This window comes from Pleurodeles waltl, chromosome 1_1 (genome assembly GCF_031143425.1).
Source record: "Pleurodeles waltl isolate 20211129_DDA chromosome 1_1, aPleWal1.hap1.20221129, whole genome shotgun sequence".
Lineage (NCBI taxonomy): Eukaryota > Metazoa > Chordata > Amphibia > Caudata > Salamandridae > Pleurodeles > Pleurodeles waltl.
Window position 1 is genome coordinate 255,230,778 of NC_090436.1, and position 16,598 is coordinate 255,247,375.

Here is a 16,598-nt window from a genome sequence, read left to right on the forward strand (position 1 = left end):
ACCAGTCAGGACAGCACCTAAGGTGTCCTGAACTGAGATGACCCTGCCTTGAGAAATCCTCCATCTTGAGTTTGGAGGATTCCCCCAATAGGATTAGGGATGTGCCACCCTCCCTACAGGAAGGAGGCACAAAGAGGGTGTAGCGACCCTCAAGGACAGTAGCCATTGGCTACTGCCCTCCCAGACCTAAACACACCCCTAAATTCCCTATTTAGGGGCTCCCTGGATCCCAGGAAATCAGATTCCTGCAACCTGAAGAAACAAGAAGGACTGCTGACCTACAAGCCTGCAGAGAAGGAGGAAGACGACAACTGCTTTGGCCCCACCCCTACTGGCCTGTCTCCAAATTCGAAAACCTGCTCCAGCGACGCCTCTGACAGGGACCAGCGACCTCTGAAGCCTCAGAGGACTGCCCTGGACTAAAGGACCAAGAAACTCCAGTGAACAGCGGCCCTGTTCAAAACCAGCTACTTCTTTGCAACTAAGAAGCAACTTTCAAAGACTGCACATTTCCTGCCGGAAGCGTGCGACTTCCCACTCTGCACCTGTCGCCCCCGGCTCGAGATCCAGAGAACAAACACCTCAGGGAGAACTCCCTGGCGACTACGAGCCCGTGAGTAGCCCCCCTGAGCCCCCACAGCGATGCCTGCAGAGAGAATCCAGAGGCTCCCCCTGACCGTGACTGCCTGTAACAAGGAACCCCGACGCCTGGAACCAACACTGCACCCGCAGCCCCCAGGACATGAAGGAACCAAACTTTGACGCAGGAGTGACCCCCAGGCGACCCTCTGCCTAGCCCAGGTGGTGGCTGCCCCGAGATACCCCACCATCCCCCCTGTGCCTGCCTGCCTGCACTGCTAGAATGACCCCCGGGTCCCTCCACTGTTTCCTACCTGAAACCAGACGCCTGCTTTGCACACTGCACCCGGCCGTCCCTGTGCCGCTGAGGGTGTGTTTTGTGTGCCTACTTGTGTCTCCGCCAGTGCTCTACAAATCCCCCTGGTCTGCCCCTGAGGACACAGGTACTTACCTGCTGGCAGACTGGAACCGGAGCATCCCTGTTCCCCATAGGAGCCAATGTGCTTTGGGCACCTCTTTGACCTCTGCACCTGACCGGCCCTGAGCTGCTGGTGTGGTAACTTTGGGGTTGCCTTGAACCCCCAACGGTGGGCTGCCTAAGCCCCAGAACTGAGACTTGTAAGAGTTTTACTTACCTCCTAGTCTAACCTTTACTTACCTCCCCCAGGAACTGTTGATTTTTGCAGTGTCCACTTTGAAAATAGCTTATTGCCATTTTTACAAAGACTGTATATGATATTGCTTTTAATCAAAGCTCCTAAAGTATCTAAGTGAAGTACCTTACATTTAAAGTGTTTAATGTAAATCTTGAACCTGTGGTTCTTAAAATAAACTAAGAAAATATATTTTTCAATATAAAAACCTATTGGCCTGTAGTAAGTCTGAGTGTATGTTCCTCACTCATTGCCTGTGTGTGTACAACAAATGCGTAACACTACCCTCTGATAAGCCTACTGCTCGACCACACTACCACAAAATAGAGCACTAGAATTATCTACTTTTGCCACTATCTTACCTCTAAGGGGAACCCTTGGACTCTGTGCACACTATTTCTTACTTTGAAATAGTATATACAGAGCCAACTTCCTACACTTGTCTGCTCCAAATTCTTAGCTTCTTCTATTTGCCCTTCCCCACAGTCCTGTGGGTTGTTAGAGTCCAGGCTGCCCTCAGCCAGCCTTATGTCAGCACATAAGTCTTTTTCCCCACGGCTTACCCACCCCCCGGGGCCTCCATGATGGTAGGAGCATCCTTAGAGAAGGGAAAAGGGTCCCCATAGGCCAGAAAGTCAGTTATGTTTGGTTGTGTCTTATTCTGTAATCTATCTCTTGTTTTATTGTCGGGCTGGGGGCACCTCTAATCTGATCCTTCGCGTCTATCACGGCCCCAAACCCAGCACTGACCTTACAGCCTGCCCTTATTGACCCTCCTGTAGCCTGTTTTCCAAAAGGGTGGCTGTCGCTACCCTCCTTTGTCATACGGGCCTGGCGTGCGTTCTCAGGTTTATCTACCACATTCCTTACATTTTTTGGCGCCATTTCTATCACCATAAACCAAGGCCAGGCTCCAATCAATTTGCCGCTCCTTCGCACCGACTTTCGCCAATGCCCAATTTCTCTCTTTAACAGGTCCACAGCACTCTTTAACGTATTGCTAAATGTCCATGAAGGGCTTGGCCTAGCCCCCTCAGGAGTCCCCTTAAACATGCCCTGCATTCAAATGTCTGATGTGTCTGCTTCTTGATCTATACCACTGCAGCTTGTGTTAAAAAGTTAGTGTTACTGCAACACGTAAAGTAGAAAGATTTACCTCCAGCTGCCATGAACCCATTTCTCCTTCGCTGTGCCAATATCCGTGAGTCTCCAAAACCTCCAAATCCGGCAACAAAAGAAGGGGGAGGGATTGTGGCGTGAAGACAAAAAACAAAGCTCAATCCAGCGCGGATGCGCTCACTCGGCTCTAACGTCCATCTGCGCAGCATCCAGAGGGAGGGGCCACCAGCTGTTTATTCAGCAACCATCTTGTTCTCCAACCTTTTGACTTCTATGCACTACTTTCACATTTATTCTTTAAAAAAATCATATCTCGACTTCTACTTATTGGATTTTTGTTGTTTTGGTCTTGTTTTACTCAGAAAAGTGTTCTCTATTGTGTAAACAGGTGTGGAGTCTTTTTAGTGGTGTGCTGCACAAATACTTTACACATTGCTTCTTATGTTAAGCCTGACTGCTCTGTGCCAAGCCACCAGAGGGTGAGCACAGGTTAATTTAGGGAGTGTATCTGACTTACCTGGTCCCTACTTGGACAGAGCCTCTGCCAACTAGAGACCCATTTTCTAACACTTCCTCAATGTCTAATGCCTTGACCTCTTGGAGATTGTTGTCAACCCAGCCCTTGAAAGTGAACAGTTTGGTGTTGTACTTTGCTTCGATGTCAAAGAGGGATGCCTCCACCTTTCATGAATCTTCTTTTTGGATTTCCCCCTTTGGGAGTACTCGGAGATCAGGACAGGAGCACTGGTTAAGGGATGTCCCTCTCCTATTTCTCCTGATCTTCCACTTCATTGAGACAAGGACTCTTGCTGTTTGACAGTTCCTCTATCCCGTGAAGGCAAATGTTTTCACTGTTCTTCAGTGTGCAAATTTTTGCTATTTTTACAGCAGTCGGTGACATGAGTTTCGCAAAGGTAAAGAATACAGAGACAAGGAAGATCCGCTTTGCCATTTTCCTGCGACCTGGCGGACATTTGTCAAACATTTTTGAGAAAATTAATAATTTCTGTCAGAAAAGGAAGAGGGAAAACCTCTAAACATCAAAAGAGGGTGAAGATGTTTAAAAGAGACTTCAAAGAAAAAGGGCAAAAAAATACAGAGGTCAGCGCTCCACGATCTGGCCACTGGGAGATGGAAAAACAGAACAAATGAGCGAACTATGCAGTTCAGGGCATGACAGGACACAGGAGGGTGGGAGCCCTTAAAGGCAGGGTGTCACTATTCACCTAAGCATAGCTGAAGCCTATATGGCTACATTGTCGTGATTCAATTCCCTTCGTTTACCTTAAAAAAGGTTTGTATAAGATTTTTTTTTTTTAATATTGCCTAATTTTCTAGTGATCTGTTAAAGGTACATTTGCATTTTTCAAAAGCAAATTAATGGAACTGGTTATATATAAAATAAAAATCTGGCCTTCTCAAGTAAGTCGAAGATTCAACTGAGACATTAGGAAGAAGTGCTCCTCGATCTCCACGCTGGAGTATTCAGTGCTTAAGATTATTGATGGAGAACCACTGTAACGAAAAACAGACTGCAGAATAGCTGGTAATTAATTATTCTTGAACTCTTTAATGGGAAGAAGAAGTGCCAGTAGTACAGTTGTTTTGCCAATAACTGCTGTGAATGAGGCAGCCTCCTCAGAAGGATGGACCTGAGAGAATGCCACTTCAGGAAGGGTCCCCAGCCCACAAGCATCTCAAAAATCAATATTAATGCCGTCATCACTACATGGAGAGAGGAGGTTGCCCACCTATCACTGTAATCGGTGTAGGTGGAACAACTGAAGACATATGTTTACAGTCAAAATTGGTGTTAAACAGGGCACGTGGCAGAGGCTTGCTCATGGGATTACCTAGAGAGAAGCTGTGACTTTCTCTCTAGCTTTGTAAAGAGCATACTGTGTCTTTGGATCCAAAGGTGATGGCAGACAATGTGGTGCCAACACCCCTATTGGTACTAAAGCAATTAGCAGAGCAACAGAAAGAAAGTAGCTATGAAACATCTCGAAAAGGGGTTCACCGATGCAGACAAAGGTCCAATTAGAGGGTGCCAAAGTCTCCTTGTGGCTAGAAGGGAGACAAGGTGAGAGGAATAGAAGAGCAGAAGATCTGAAGCATCGTTTATGTAAGAACTGCCACTTTCTGTAGATCATCCGACTAGTGCAAATTCCAGCCATGGCTTCACGGAGACCAGCAATGGCTTCAAAGAACTCTGAGGCTGCAGTCAGGTAACAGCACTGCTGACTTTAAGACCTGCCCATCACATGGAAGCAATGCATAGGGGGTATGCCAACATTTGTTTGGGATGATTTTAGTTATTTTTTGGAAGGATGTCTAGTTGGAGTGCTTCTTTATTGATAACTAAATTGTAGTTGGTGACCTGTCATAAGCAAAAAACCCTGATGGCTGCAGGCCTGAGCAATGAGTAGTTTGGCTTCCCTCGTCTTGACTGCTGGAAATGCATAAGGTCACAATAATCGCAGGAACTCTAGTTGTGCTTTTGATCCAAAGACAGACAAGGGCACCCAAGATCAATATCTGTTTCCGACAGCAGCAACATCACTTGAAAACTGCTTTTAGGAAGCAACAATTTACTGAAAAGCAGAATCAGAGGACTTTACACAGTAAAGAAAGAATCTCCAGCTCTGTATTCAAGTGTGTGGAAACAGAAGGACTGGTGTAAGAGTGCAGGGTGGCATCTCATATGACTGGCTCAGGTCTCATACAGAGGAGGGTCATGAGCTGTAGCTAGAGCAGTACAGCACAATCTATTAGCACTCAGGAGATCCAGAAAAGGTTCAAGTTTCAAGGTGAGGAATATGCGGACCGGACTGCCTATCAGAACAAACCAATACTGTATATGCCATAACACATGAAAACAATGAACTCATATAATTGTCTCATAAAACAAAGTGATTGACAGTGCATGTAACTGAAAAGATTGCAGAAACTGTTCTGAGATACTGTTTAGCAAAAATGATGTTATCGTGAAGACAAAGGAGTCAAGAAAAAGGAATAAGCCTCATCTAACATAAATAGAGTGGAAAAATAGGTTTGAAAACGAACATTGTGTCACTCATTAGAATACTCTTATAACGAAATTATAAAATTAATGAGCAAACAAGATTAGTAATTGAAGGAATTATAAAGTAGGTAAACTTTCTTGTAACTTTAATTTACCGGAGAGGTATTTCTAACTCCTTTGCCAGACAGAGTCATTTGGTGCCAAAGATGATGAGGAACCCTGGTGATCAATTAACATGTGCTGGGGCTACAAACTAATTCTGGCAAGACTGTCTCAGGCTCCTGTTCTTTAAGAGGGATAATGATTTTTATGAAAGGGACAGTATTGTTAATATAGACAAAGACCAATAATGATTTCATGCAAACATGTTTTATGTAAAGCACTTCTCAAAAACAGAAGCACAAATACATAATTACTGTGTCACTGAATAATAACAGAAATATATGGCAATCGTAACCAACCAAAAATATTGTTGCCACATTTAAAAAAAAACAAATGTGAAGAAGGTTTCCTTTGTGTCACGTACACAATTTAAAGTGTTCAGCTCGAGAAAGTACAGAACTACAAAACTGAACATTTCGAATTTTTTCTTTAGTTATGCACAAGCATCAGTGAATGACACTAACAGAACATACATTTTACAGGACGAAATACAAGCATACCATAAAATAGTTGGGATCATTTTCTGGTGTTGCTTCGCTGTATGAGGAGGCTGCATGAACTCTTCCCCAATTGCTTGACCGAAGCTCCACTAACTTCAAAAGCATTTGTTTTACATCTCTGCAGTAAAAAAAAAAAAAAAAAAAAAAAGAGTGCTTTATTGTAAACATTACGAATATAAATCTCAATAATCTTTAACCTTTAGTTTAGACGTATGCAAGCTCAAATGAGACCAAGAACGACTAGAAGTGAACACAACACTGCAAATGGCAACAAAAACTTGAGCGCAAAATAGAGAACGTTACCCAGGCACCGGAGTGCTGTAACGTCATGAATTTCATGCAATGTGAACCAACACATAGGCAGGGGATTACAACAACAACGTAGGCTCAAACAAACATGCCTATTGTTTCTCCGACATAAAATCATGAAGAGAAACATGTAGGCGCAAAAGGTAGATAAATAAGCACCGAACTGTGCTGCATGGAGGGAGAGCAAAATGTAGACCGTAATGGCTCCAACTGTTGATTGGAACAACTAGTGGATGTGATGAGGCACACGTGATGGTCAAGGCAAGGGTAAGCTGTCCACAATCGCAATCTCAATGAAGTGGCTGTGCCATCTTCAATAAATTTAGTCACTGGGCTTATTCGATGGGAAAGGAGAGGAGCAATACTATTTTAACTGCAGGCATACCTTAAATTAGAGTTTTAACCTTACAAGTACTGAATTCTGAGTGACATTCAATTGAATCTGAGAGTGAGTACTGGATTCTGAGTGATATCAAATGGACAAAAAGAGCAAAGCTTGTGTTGTTTATGATGTTCTCACATGCAGATTAACTTAACTATAATGTTATTTTATGTATGGCCCCCAAAACTCGAAGCCCCTACTCTCAAATGCTATAAAGGTGGAGAGGAGTAATGGCAGAGTCATACACTGTTATGCAGTTCCTACTAAGGTAACAGGACTGCATATTAGGACAACAGAACTTCAGAATGTGGGGGGACAAACTCCATCCCCCACCACCAGGAGCTGTTGGCCCAATTCCTGGCTAGCTCACAGTGCCTCACCTGAACATCTAAACCAAGTGGGGTTGATGGTGATAGCGGAAACCTAAACATGATACCCTTGAGTATTCGGGGAAGTCGTGGAAACAGATCTCACCCTCTCATTGTATTACTCATGCATGGCCAGGTGAAAACACAAAAGATATACAAACTGAGTTTTCAATATATTAACTGAAAACAAATGAAATCTTGCATAAAGCGAAGAAGCTGCGGTAATTAGGCAGATTAAACAAAGCAAAGGGACCAGCATGATGAACATGGTAAAGACAGTGAATAATCCAACCATGGCAAATTAAGTCTAGAAATTCTAGAGATTCTAGGGGTACCTACCAACACTAAGGCTATACTGACAGCATAGTGGGTGTACTTTTCTGCCTGGCCTGATCTAAGGGATTAGCCCCAGTCCCATATCTGAAGACCGTGTCAGTGCACCGTTTATTAAATAAAGCCATGTTGTGTTAGAAGAACAGCTCAATGCTGTGTCTACATGTCACAAACTGTCTCCTTAACGGACAACACAAGAACTAGGATATCGTGTACAGTGATCCTAGCCTTGAACAGAAAGTACTGAGATGTTATGCAAAGACTAAATAAGCAATTTGTACCACATATTTGCAGAAAGATATCATGCGTGAAATGTGTGTAAATGTCATAGTAGTGCAGCTAAAACGTTATCAAATACGAAATATAAAATGAAGCTAAAACATGGGGAACCAACTTGGGTCCAAAAGGTCCTCACAACAACGTAACATGACCTCTCCTCCCTGTCTGAAAAAAATAAAATACAAATACGTGGTCTCCAGCCACCTAACCCTAACACTCTATGTGCCTTCCCTTCACTTCCCTCTAAAAGCTTCGCTTTCAGTGCCACTCTGCCAGGCTCTCAGAGAGCCCTGCCAGAGCAGCCTTGAATTCCTTTATGACATAGTGACATTGGTTAAAAAGTTCTGTTACCCACTGGTACAACGTCATAGCAGTGAATTTCTGGAATTAGAATCCATTTTTTTCCCGCTAATGGCTCTCTATGAGTGCCATACATAACATTCTCTCATAGAGCGCCTTCAGCGTGAATGGCTGGATTCTAAATCAAGTAGTTCACTGCAATGATGTAGAAACGGTAACAGATCTTGTTACCCACTGTTGCTACGTCCAAAAGGAATTCAAGACTCTCAGAGAGGAGGCCACAGAGAGTGGAGGGATTGGATGGCAGGAGGCCAGGCATTTGTTTGCATATTGGACACAGAGGCCATGTTTTGTATGGTTTCTCCATTACTCCTCTGTTGGTGCATAGTAGTTGAAAACAGGGGCAGAAGATTTTGTGGGCCATACACAACATAAAATAGAGATGTGAAAAAGTGGATTAAGTGCATGTTTTTCTCCTCAGAGATCTTAGTGACATTATAGAAAACTCAAGCTTCGCTCTTGTTGTCTATTTGATGTCACTCAGAACCCCTTGGTAAAAAACATCCCTGTAATTTCCTGTTACCCACCAATAATTCTGTTTAGCACCACAGATATCAAATGGCAGCTGAACTGGGCATAGGAAGCAAACATTGACTCTGCTGAGGGATGTAATAATTTGTTAACCACGCAGCAGCTTCCACTGCTGAAGCTTTTAATAGTCCTTGCTAGATGAAGTAAAGAGTACAATAACACAAAAATGCTACATTTAAAACCACAGAATGCACTGCAGTGGGGGAAATCAGTGGTGCAAGTAAGTTTCAAAAACTGCACCAATTGAAGCTAACATTTGAACAAATATGAGTGGAGCCATGTGCTTAGAAAAAACCCAAAAAACCACCCAAATAACTAGGTCCATATTGGTGGCCTGGTATCAATCATTTGTTAAGCGTGCTACTCACCCAATAGGGTCTCAGGGAGGTGGGTTGGGGGGGAGGAGGGTTCTACTGCTCGAAAAGCCAGGTCTTGAGATGCTTCCTGAAGGTCAGGAGGTCCTGGGTCAGACATAGGTTGACGGGGAGGGAGTTCCAGGTCTTGGCGGCGAAGTGGGAGAAGGATCTGCCGCCGGTTGTGGTACGGTGGATGTGGGGGGACGGTGGCGAGGTTGGCGGAGAGGAGCTGGCGTGTCAGGACGTGAAAGTTGACACTCGTTGAGGTAGGCAGGGCCGGCGTTGTGGAGAGCCTTGTGAGCGTGGATCAGGAGTTTGAAGATGATCCTTTTGTTGATGGGGAGCCAGTGAAGGTCTCTGAGGTCGGCTGAGATGTGTTCGTGGCAAGGGAGGTTAAGGATGAGTCGTGCTGAGGCGTTCTGGATGCGCTGAAGTTTCTTCTGGAGCTTGGCTGTTGTTCCCACGTAGAGTGCGCTGCTGTAGTCCAGTCTACTGCTAACGAGGGAGCGGGTGACCGTTCTTCTGGTTTCAATGGGGATCCATCTGAAGGTATTGTGAAGCATGCAGAGGGTGTTGAAACATGAGGATGAGGTGGTGTTGACTTGCTGGGTCATAGTGAGCGATGAGACCAGTATGAAGCTGAGGTGGCGTGCGTGGGTGGTGGGAGTTGGAGCAGCTCCTAGAGTAGCAGGCCACAAGGGGTTGTCCCATGCTGATTTGTTGGAGCCAAGGATGAGGATCTCGGTCTTATTCGAGTTCAGTTTGAGGCAGCTTACCTCCATCTAGTTGGCGATGGCTTGAAGTCTGTTGTGCAGGTTGGTTTTGGCGGTGGTGGGGTCCTTTGTGAGTGAGAGGATCAGTTGTGTGTCGTCCGCGTATGAGACGATGTTAAGGCCGTGGGATCGGACGATGTTGGCGAGCGGCGTCATGTAGACGTTGAAAAGGGTGGGGCTGAGAGAGGATCCTTGGGGTACTCCGCAGATGGTCTTGGTGGCTTTCGACAGGAATGGAGGGAGGTGGATCCAGTCCAGGGCCTTGTGGCGGATTCCAGCGCCATGGAGGCGTGTGCGAAGTGTGTGGTGACAGACGGTGTCGAAGGCTGCCGAGAGATCAAGGAGGATGAGGGCCACGATTTCACCTTTGTCAAGCATGATCTTGATGTCATCGTAGCGGCGATGAGAGCGGTCTCAGTGCTGTGGTTCTTGCGGAAGCCGGATTGGGAGATGTCGAGCAGGCTGTTGTCCTCCGGGAAGCGTGATAGCTGGCTGTTGACTATCTTCTCGAAGACCTTTGCTGGGAAGGTGAGTAGGGAGATGAGTCGGTAATTCTTGAGGTCTTTGGTGTCTGCCTTGGGTTTTTTGAGCAGGGCGCTGACTTCAGCGTGTTTCCAGCTCTCCGGGAAGGTGGCGGTCTCGAAGGAGCTGTTGATGATGGTACGGAGCTGGGGGGGGGGGGGGGTGATGATTTGGCTGGCTTTATTGAAGACATGGTGACATTGTATCAGAACTCTGATAAGTATCCACATACTCGCAACCATGTTCAACTTGAGTTTTACTTGTCAATTTCAACTGACAAAACATCAGGAGAAAGAACCAGTGCCACAGCTATTTGTGGGAATTAAAGACATTTGAGTGGGAGCAATTCTTTAAAGCCAGATGACAGTTGAACATTTACCTACAATTGAAAATGGGAAAAGAACAAAAAAATACAATCAATGTTCAAATTGAGAAATGTCTTTGCATGTGTGCATACATTTGAACATATGAATGTACAATGAGCTCCCCAGCAGCAACGTAACAGCCAGCCTTCAGTTAACTTTGCACTCTTTGAAAAAGCAAATGCTGTTTTATAGCCACTCTTGAGTGCCTGCTACGGGTTCACACTATGTGAGATCAGAGAAATAAAGGTCTGGTGAGAATGTACAATGCCAAATACGTTTTTGTCACTATAACAAAAAGAATGAACCACTTATGGTAATTTGACTCCTGAAGTTCTTGCTGCCAAATTAGGATCACAGGATGCAGTAAAATCTGCAGGAACCGTTTTACGAAACATCGTGAAAGACTTCGATTTTGGACTTAATAACAAATTTTGTGATGCCCCAGAGCTCTGTAAAACCTGCACGTCAAGAAGAATGCCTGACACTGTGTTAACATTTTTAACATTATTGTTTAAAAACAGCAAAACAAAACTTGAAGATATAAGGGAAGACGTGGAAGACAATCCCATTACCGACAGGCTAATGCTGTGCAAATGTACTGTCTTTTCCAAATCATTTTGTATGAATCACATCACAGCAAGAAGAAACTACGATGACTGCCCACGCAATCTATGCCAATTGCAAAAGAAGAGAGCTAATCACTTCAATGAATAGGTTTGGTGTATCAACAAGTTTTAATGACATAATACGGAGCAGGAACTTGTTAGCAGCTCATGCTGTAAAATCTTGTGAATCCGACAGCACACTACTTTCTAAGTCACTTTACCAGGAAAGGATTCACAATTGCTACTCTTGATAATTTTGATTTTGAAGACAGTTCTACCTTGTCTGGAACATCCAGCACACATGATGCTGCCATGCTGCTTTTTCAAGACTGTACCAATGAAGTAGCTGCTGGAAAACAAGCTGTGTCAGCTGTAGGCATAAACAAAGCTGAAAACTTATAATCCAACTGCCTTTTCAACATGTGCAAAATCACTATAAGCCATCAACACGCCCCAGTCTACCAGAAACATTCAAAGAGGCTGAGGACATGGGTCTTCTTTTGCCTGATGCTGTGGTCTGCAAAGCTGATTTAACTGAATTTATCATATCGCTTATTTAGTGCGGACTAAAGGATGAAGAAAAGCCAGTTCATCTGTGGGCTGGAATTCATGCTCCAATCTCCCAGAATACTGTCCCACTGAAGATGGTTGGGTTTTTACCAGTAATACCATCTCCAATCACAAACTACACAACAGTATACACAGCTTTGAAAAGTGTCCAAAACGTGCATGCTCAGCTTAAGGACCAGCCTATCCTGACAATTTTCTCCAATTAAGGTGTTTTTCGTATTGTAACTGACATTTCTATGAGCAATCCCGTAGAATTTTTTGATCTGTATCCAATGATGGGCGATTCTCACATGACAAAAGTTGAGTTGAGGTGTGCAGGAAGATATCTCGGTGGATGTGGTATAGACGATCCACTTATTGAGGCTGAATCATCATATCTGAGGCTATGGAAACATTGCATTGGAATCGGGGGGTGGAATTCATGTAGCCCAGAACATATTGTCTGGCGTAAAGGACAAACAGATTTCATGCTTATTTTGTCCTTATGACAAGTAGGCCAAATAGTACAACGTTATGGAACAGGGAGGAGAATTGCCTACAGATGAGGTAATATTTGTGTCCATATGCTAAAATGGTGCATTAATGCAAAGCCTTTATTATTAGGGTGAGCACTGTAAATACATGTTGTAAGCTCGGACCGCAGTGGTTCCAGTGAAGAAAGGTGTACACGCTTTTGCAAACTTTAACAATATGAGGCTACATGTAATGCTCCCAGAATGCTCTCCGATTAAATGCCAATATCTGCACAAGCTTGAAAGCAACATTGACAATTCTTTGCTTTCAAAATAGAATATTCACAAAAAAAGCAACTAGGAAAAAAACATTTTGCTAATTTACTGTGAAATGTTAGGTACCATTTCTTTAAAGCATAATTCAGTGAAATGTATTGATGCATGCGTGTCTTTCCAAAAAATATTCATAATGGACAATCAGGGAAACCAGTTTCAACAAGATTATAAGAAACATGAAAATAAACAAGCACTGGCAAAGCCAATAGGTCGGACACTGGTGACCAGTCTTTTGGTTTTGTGAATGTGTGTCTTATGTTGACATAGTTTTTGTAAAACTTTATTGTTGTGGGAGCTGCCTGGCCTCACCATTGTAACAAACATTGGCAAAAAACAAACAAAAATGTTCTGGTCTCAAAAAGCACACATTGCCTCAGTACTTTCTGGCACCAGGCTAAACTACTTTGGGTGCCAGTATGCTCCTTGTGAAAGAGCAGATTGCCATCGCTCACAGTGAAGTCAGCTGACAGATGGAAAGAATTAATTTTAATAAAGACAAACAGTCTTGGTTAACACCAGACTTAATTAAGGGCCCAATTATCAAAGAGACACCAAAGTGCACCCATGCTATATGTCTTTGCATTCGTGTAGATTTACATATTTCATGAATTCACATGAATTTACAGAAGCAAACCAGTAATTTGAACTCCTAGAAAATATTTGGGAACTGCATTTTTGCACCAGCAAATATGAATGTGCAGATTTGCTCATGCAAAAATCTGTTGAGTGTTTAGAATTTCATCTTCCTTTTAACCACTTTTTCCCAACCCTGGAAGAAGTTTTACTTCTGCCCTTGTTAGGAGTAAATTTCCAACCTTTCCCAGTATAGAAACTTTAAGAGCTTATGAAAAATCTATAAAATAGGCAAGCTAGTAGGTATGCACAGACTCAAAAGGGAATTCCTACCGCCGCCTCCAGCCCCAGTATGTAGATCTGCAAAAAGGTGGCAAATTAAGGAAATTGCTGGTATTCAAGCCCTACTATAGTATTAACCCTGGCAAAATCAGAGAAGCTATTATCAGAGCTCTTATTAGTGAAATTGCTGCCATAAGATGTCCCCGCTCTACATGGCAACAAAGGGGCCAGTAGATTTTTTTTTTTTCTTTTTTTTTTTACAGGACAAGTAGATTTACGAAGGAACATGTTGTATGGACAAGTCGGTATTTTATTAAATTCCACACCCATGTGGAATGCTTTCTGGAACAAGAATGCTAAATGGGGTTTTGCATATCTTAATTCAGAAGTGAACAAGGAACATAGTGCACTTCAATCAAAAGACATAATGAAAAGCCAGGCAATATTCAATACACTCAGTTAAAAATCAGAAAACCTGAAAACCAAGTTTGTAGAGTTTGACAAAGAATGTGAAGAAAAATCAGAACTTTGCAAGTACTGGGGAAATGTTTTTCACATGAGAGCTCTAGTGAAAAACTTGGTACATGCTGATTAGGAAGGTGATCGTGAGCTGCACATGAAGATTGTGGAGTCCCTGATTACTGTTTCGTGGATTTGACTGCATAAACCACCTGCGACATGGGCCCTGGTATTTGGAAAGAGTGAGAAGCGAGAGGTGGAAAACCCATTCCTATACAGAAAATTCATCCAAAGACATTTTGTGATTAAAGACAGAAAGGGAAGGTTCAATGGTGTGGCTTCAGTTTTGAAACTGGAACAGATGATCCAGAGATCAGGGAAAAGCTCCAAAGGAATTGTTGGTCAGACATGTTAAAAGTGAATAAGTTGCTCAATTGCAGCTAGTTTACCATGAAGCCCTCTCTATTTGCAATGTTTTCAGAGAGATGACAAATTCAAAATTAATGAATCACTGTGAAACTGTGCCTCACCACAAACCTGTGGGACAGAGAGGGGAACGTTTTAATAAACATCCTGACAGCCTTCTTCATTTCATGCAGCAGCATGGAAACCCCTTAGAAATGATTGATCCTGTGCGACTACAAAACTTTGTGACCAAACAATGTGTGGATAACGATATAAAGACACGTCTACAAGATGTCCTAGAGCATGGATCGAAACTATACACAGAACTGTAGCAGGGGAGACGTGTATTGAAAAAGAAAAAGCTGTCTGACATAATTACTAAAGCTAAACAGCCACGCTTTATTTGCCATACTAAGAGTTTTGTCCAACCAGCCACTACAAAACAGGTTACAAAAAAAAACTTCTGCAAGCACAGAGAAGGATGTAGCAAAAGTAAGAGGTGAAGTTATCAAGGACATTCTGTTGTATGATGATCTTCCAACAAACGCATTATCTGATGGAGATGTTGCAACCAAACCAGTGAAGTACAAACTCGTACAAGACCTTGAAAAAAATAACCTTCTGTACAGTGAGCTCAAGAGATTAGTCCCAATAAGTGTCCTTTCACCAATATCATATTCTGTGTGTGGACACATTAATGGAGCGCTCTACTTCATTAGAAGATGTTTAAGTGTTTTAGATCATGTATATGTAGAGAAAGATCCATGTGAACTTAGCTGGCAAGATATCGATGGGGTGCTCAATTCTACAAAAGTTCTAAAGCCTCTACCCACAGAACTTACACGTACATGCAAAACCTGTTCCTGTTGATATGCTCTTTTCAAATGTTCAACGTTCTGCGAATGTACTATGAGCGCTTGCCGAAACAAATAAAGTAAACTATGAAAATGTGTCTAAAACAGGAGTGATAAACATTTTTTTCATATCCAGATCATAAACATTGTTTGGTGTATAGAAAAAAGAATAAAAATACCATTATTATTTGTTTCATTTCTATATGTCGCTTCTTCCTTTATTATAGCCATTTTAGAAAACGGCTGAAAAGTTCCTCTGAAGAGTTATTTTCTGTCTCTAAGACTACATAGCCCCCAAAGCCTATATTTTGACACCAAAATGAAGTATATAGGTCTGATGGCTCCTAAAATATTACATCATCACTGCAAAACATCCACCATTTAAAAAAAAAAAAAAAAATCATCCACAAAAGTTCATCCCGGATCAGCAATGTCTACCCAAGCTAAAATACTTATCTAATGATCCAAAAATACAAATCAAAAATGAAAATCTCAGGACAGCTGCTTTTTATTTTTTGTTTGTTTTTAAACAAAGGTATATCAGGGGGCCGGGATTATGTTGGAAAAGGGAGAATCTCCCCTTTCCAATGGTATGGCTCCCTGCTTGGGGAATCACATCTGGAGGGCAATCCCCAAGCGGGGATCCACCCACTAGCCACAGGGATGGGGAAGTGGCCCTTTGGCAAGAGCATGTGCTTCTCTTAGCTAAATATTTGCTAATATAGTCTTTCTGCCTCCCAGGGTGACAGAAAGCCCATTAGGCACCAGACATTTTTTATTTCTTTTAGTGAAGTCTAGTGGTGGGGGCTGCCCAGAATGAGCATCACAATGGTTATTACCCACAGCTAGGGCTCAAAATCTACATCGAGGCACACTGCAATAAATAAGTCAGATTTGAGTGAAAAAATTTGATGTGTCCACTTTTAGTTTTAGGCTGCATCCTGTAGCGGGCACTTGGCCTACCCACATAAGTGAGGTACCATTTTTTGCAGAAGAGTAATGCTGGATAGAAGGAAGCTTGTGGCTCCCCGCAGATTACATAACTTTCCATTACAGAAATGGAGGAAATGTATTTTTCTAGCCAAAGTTGAGGTTTGCAAGGGATTATGGAAATACAACCTGGTGAGAGCCACACAAGTCACTGCAACCTGGTCCCCCTAAGTGACTAGTTTTCAAAAATGTACAGGTTGGTTACGTTCCATAGGTGCCAGTTGAACTGCCATGCACTCCATCATTGTTTTGCAATATAAAAAGGTTTGTGAAGGAATTTTTCTGCAAAATTGTTCATTCATTCAGGCATTTAAATGCATGTGTCTCAAATTTGTCCCTTTTTAAAAGAAAACTGGATGAATAATTTTGGACACTGTAGCCTTTCCTCTAGGCTGCATATGGACATTCTTAAGTGACTTGGCATGCCTTCCTGAAGTAAGCGAACATGGACACTTA

The 16,598-nt window shown here is 42.9% G+C and overlaps 1 protein-coding gene across 2 annotated transcripts in view; it reads right to left on the bottom strand.

The window, feature by feature from the left end:
• PAIP1 (poly(A) binding protein interacting protein 1) overlaps positions 1-16,598 on the bottom strand; it is a 456,675-nt gene that overhangs the window by 135,644 nt on the left and 304,433 nt on the right. For both annotated transcript variants that reach the window (XM_069221533.1, XM_069221535.1), the window contains exon 8: positions 6,039-6,156. In XM_069221533.1, the coding sequence (XP_069077634.1) occupies positions 6,039-6,156 (118 nt within the window). The remainder of the gene's footprint in view (positions 1-6,038; positions 6,157-16,598) is intronic.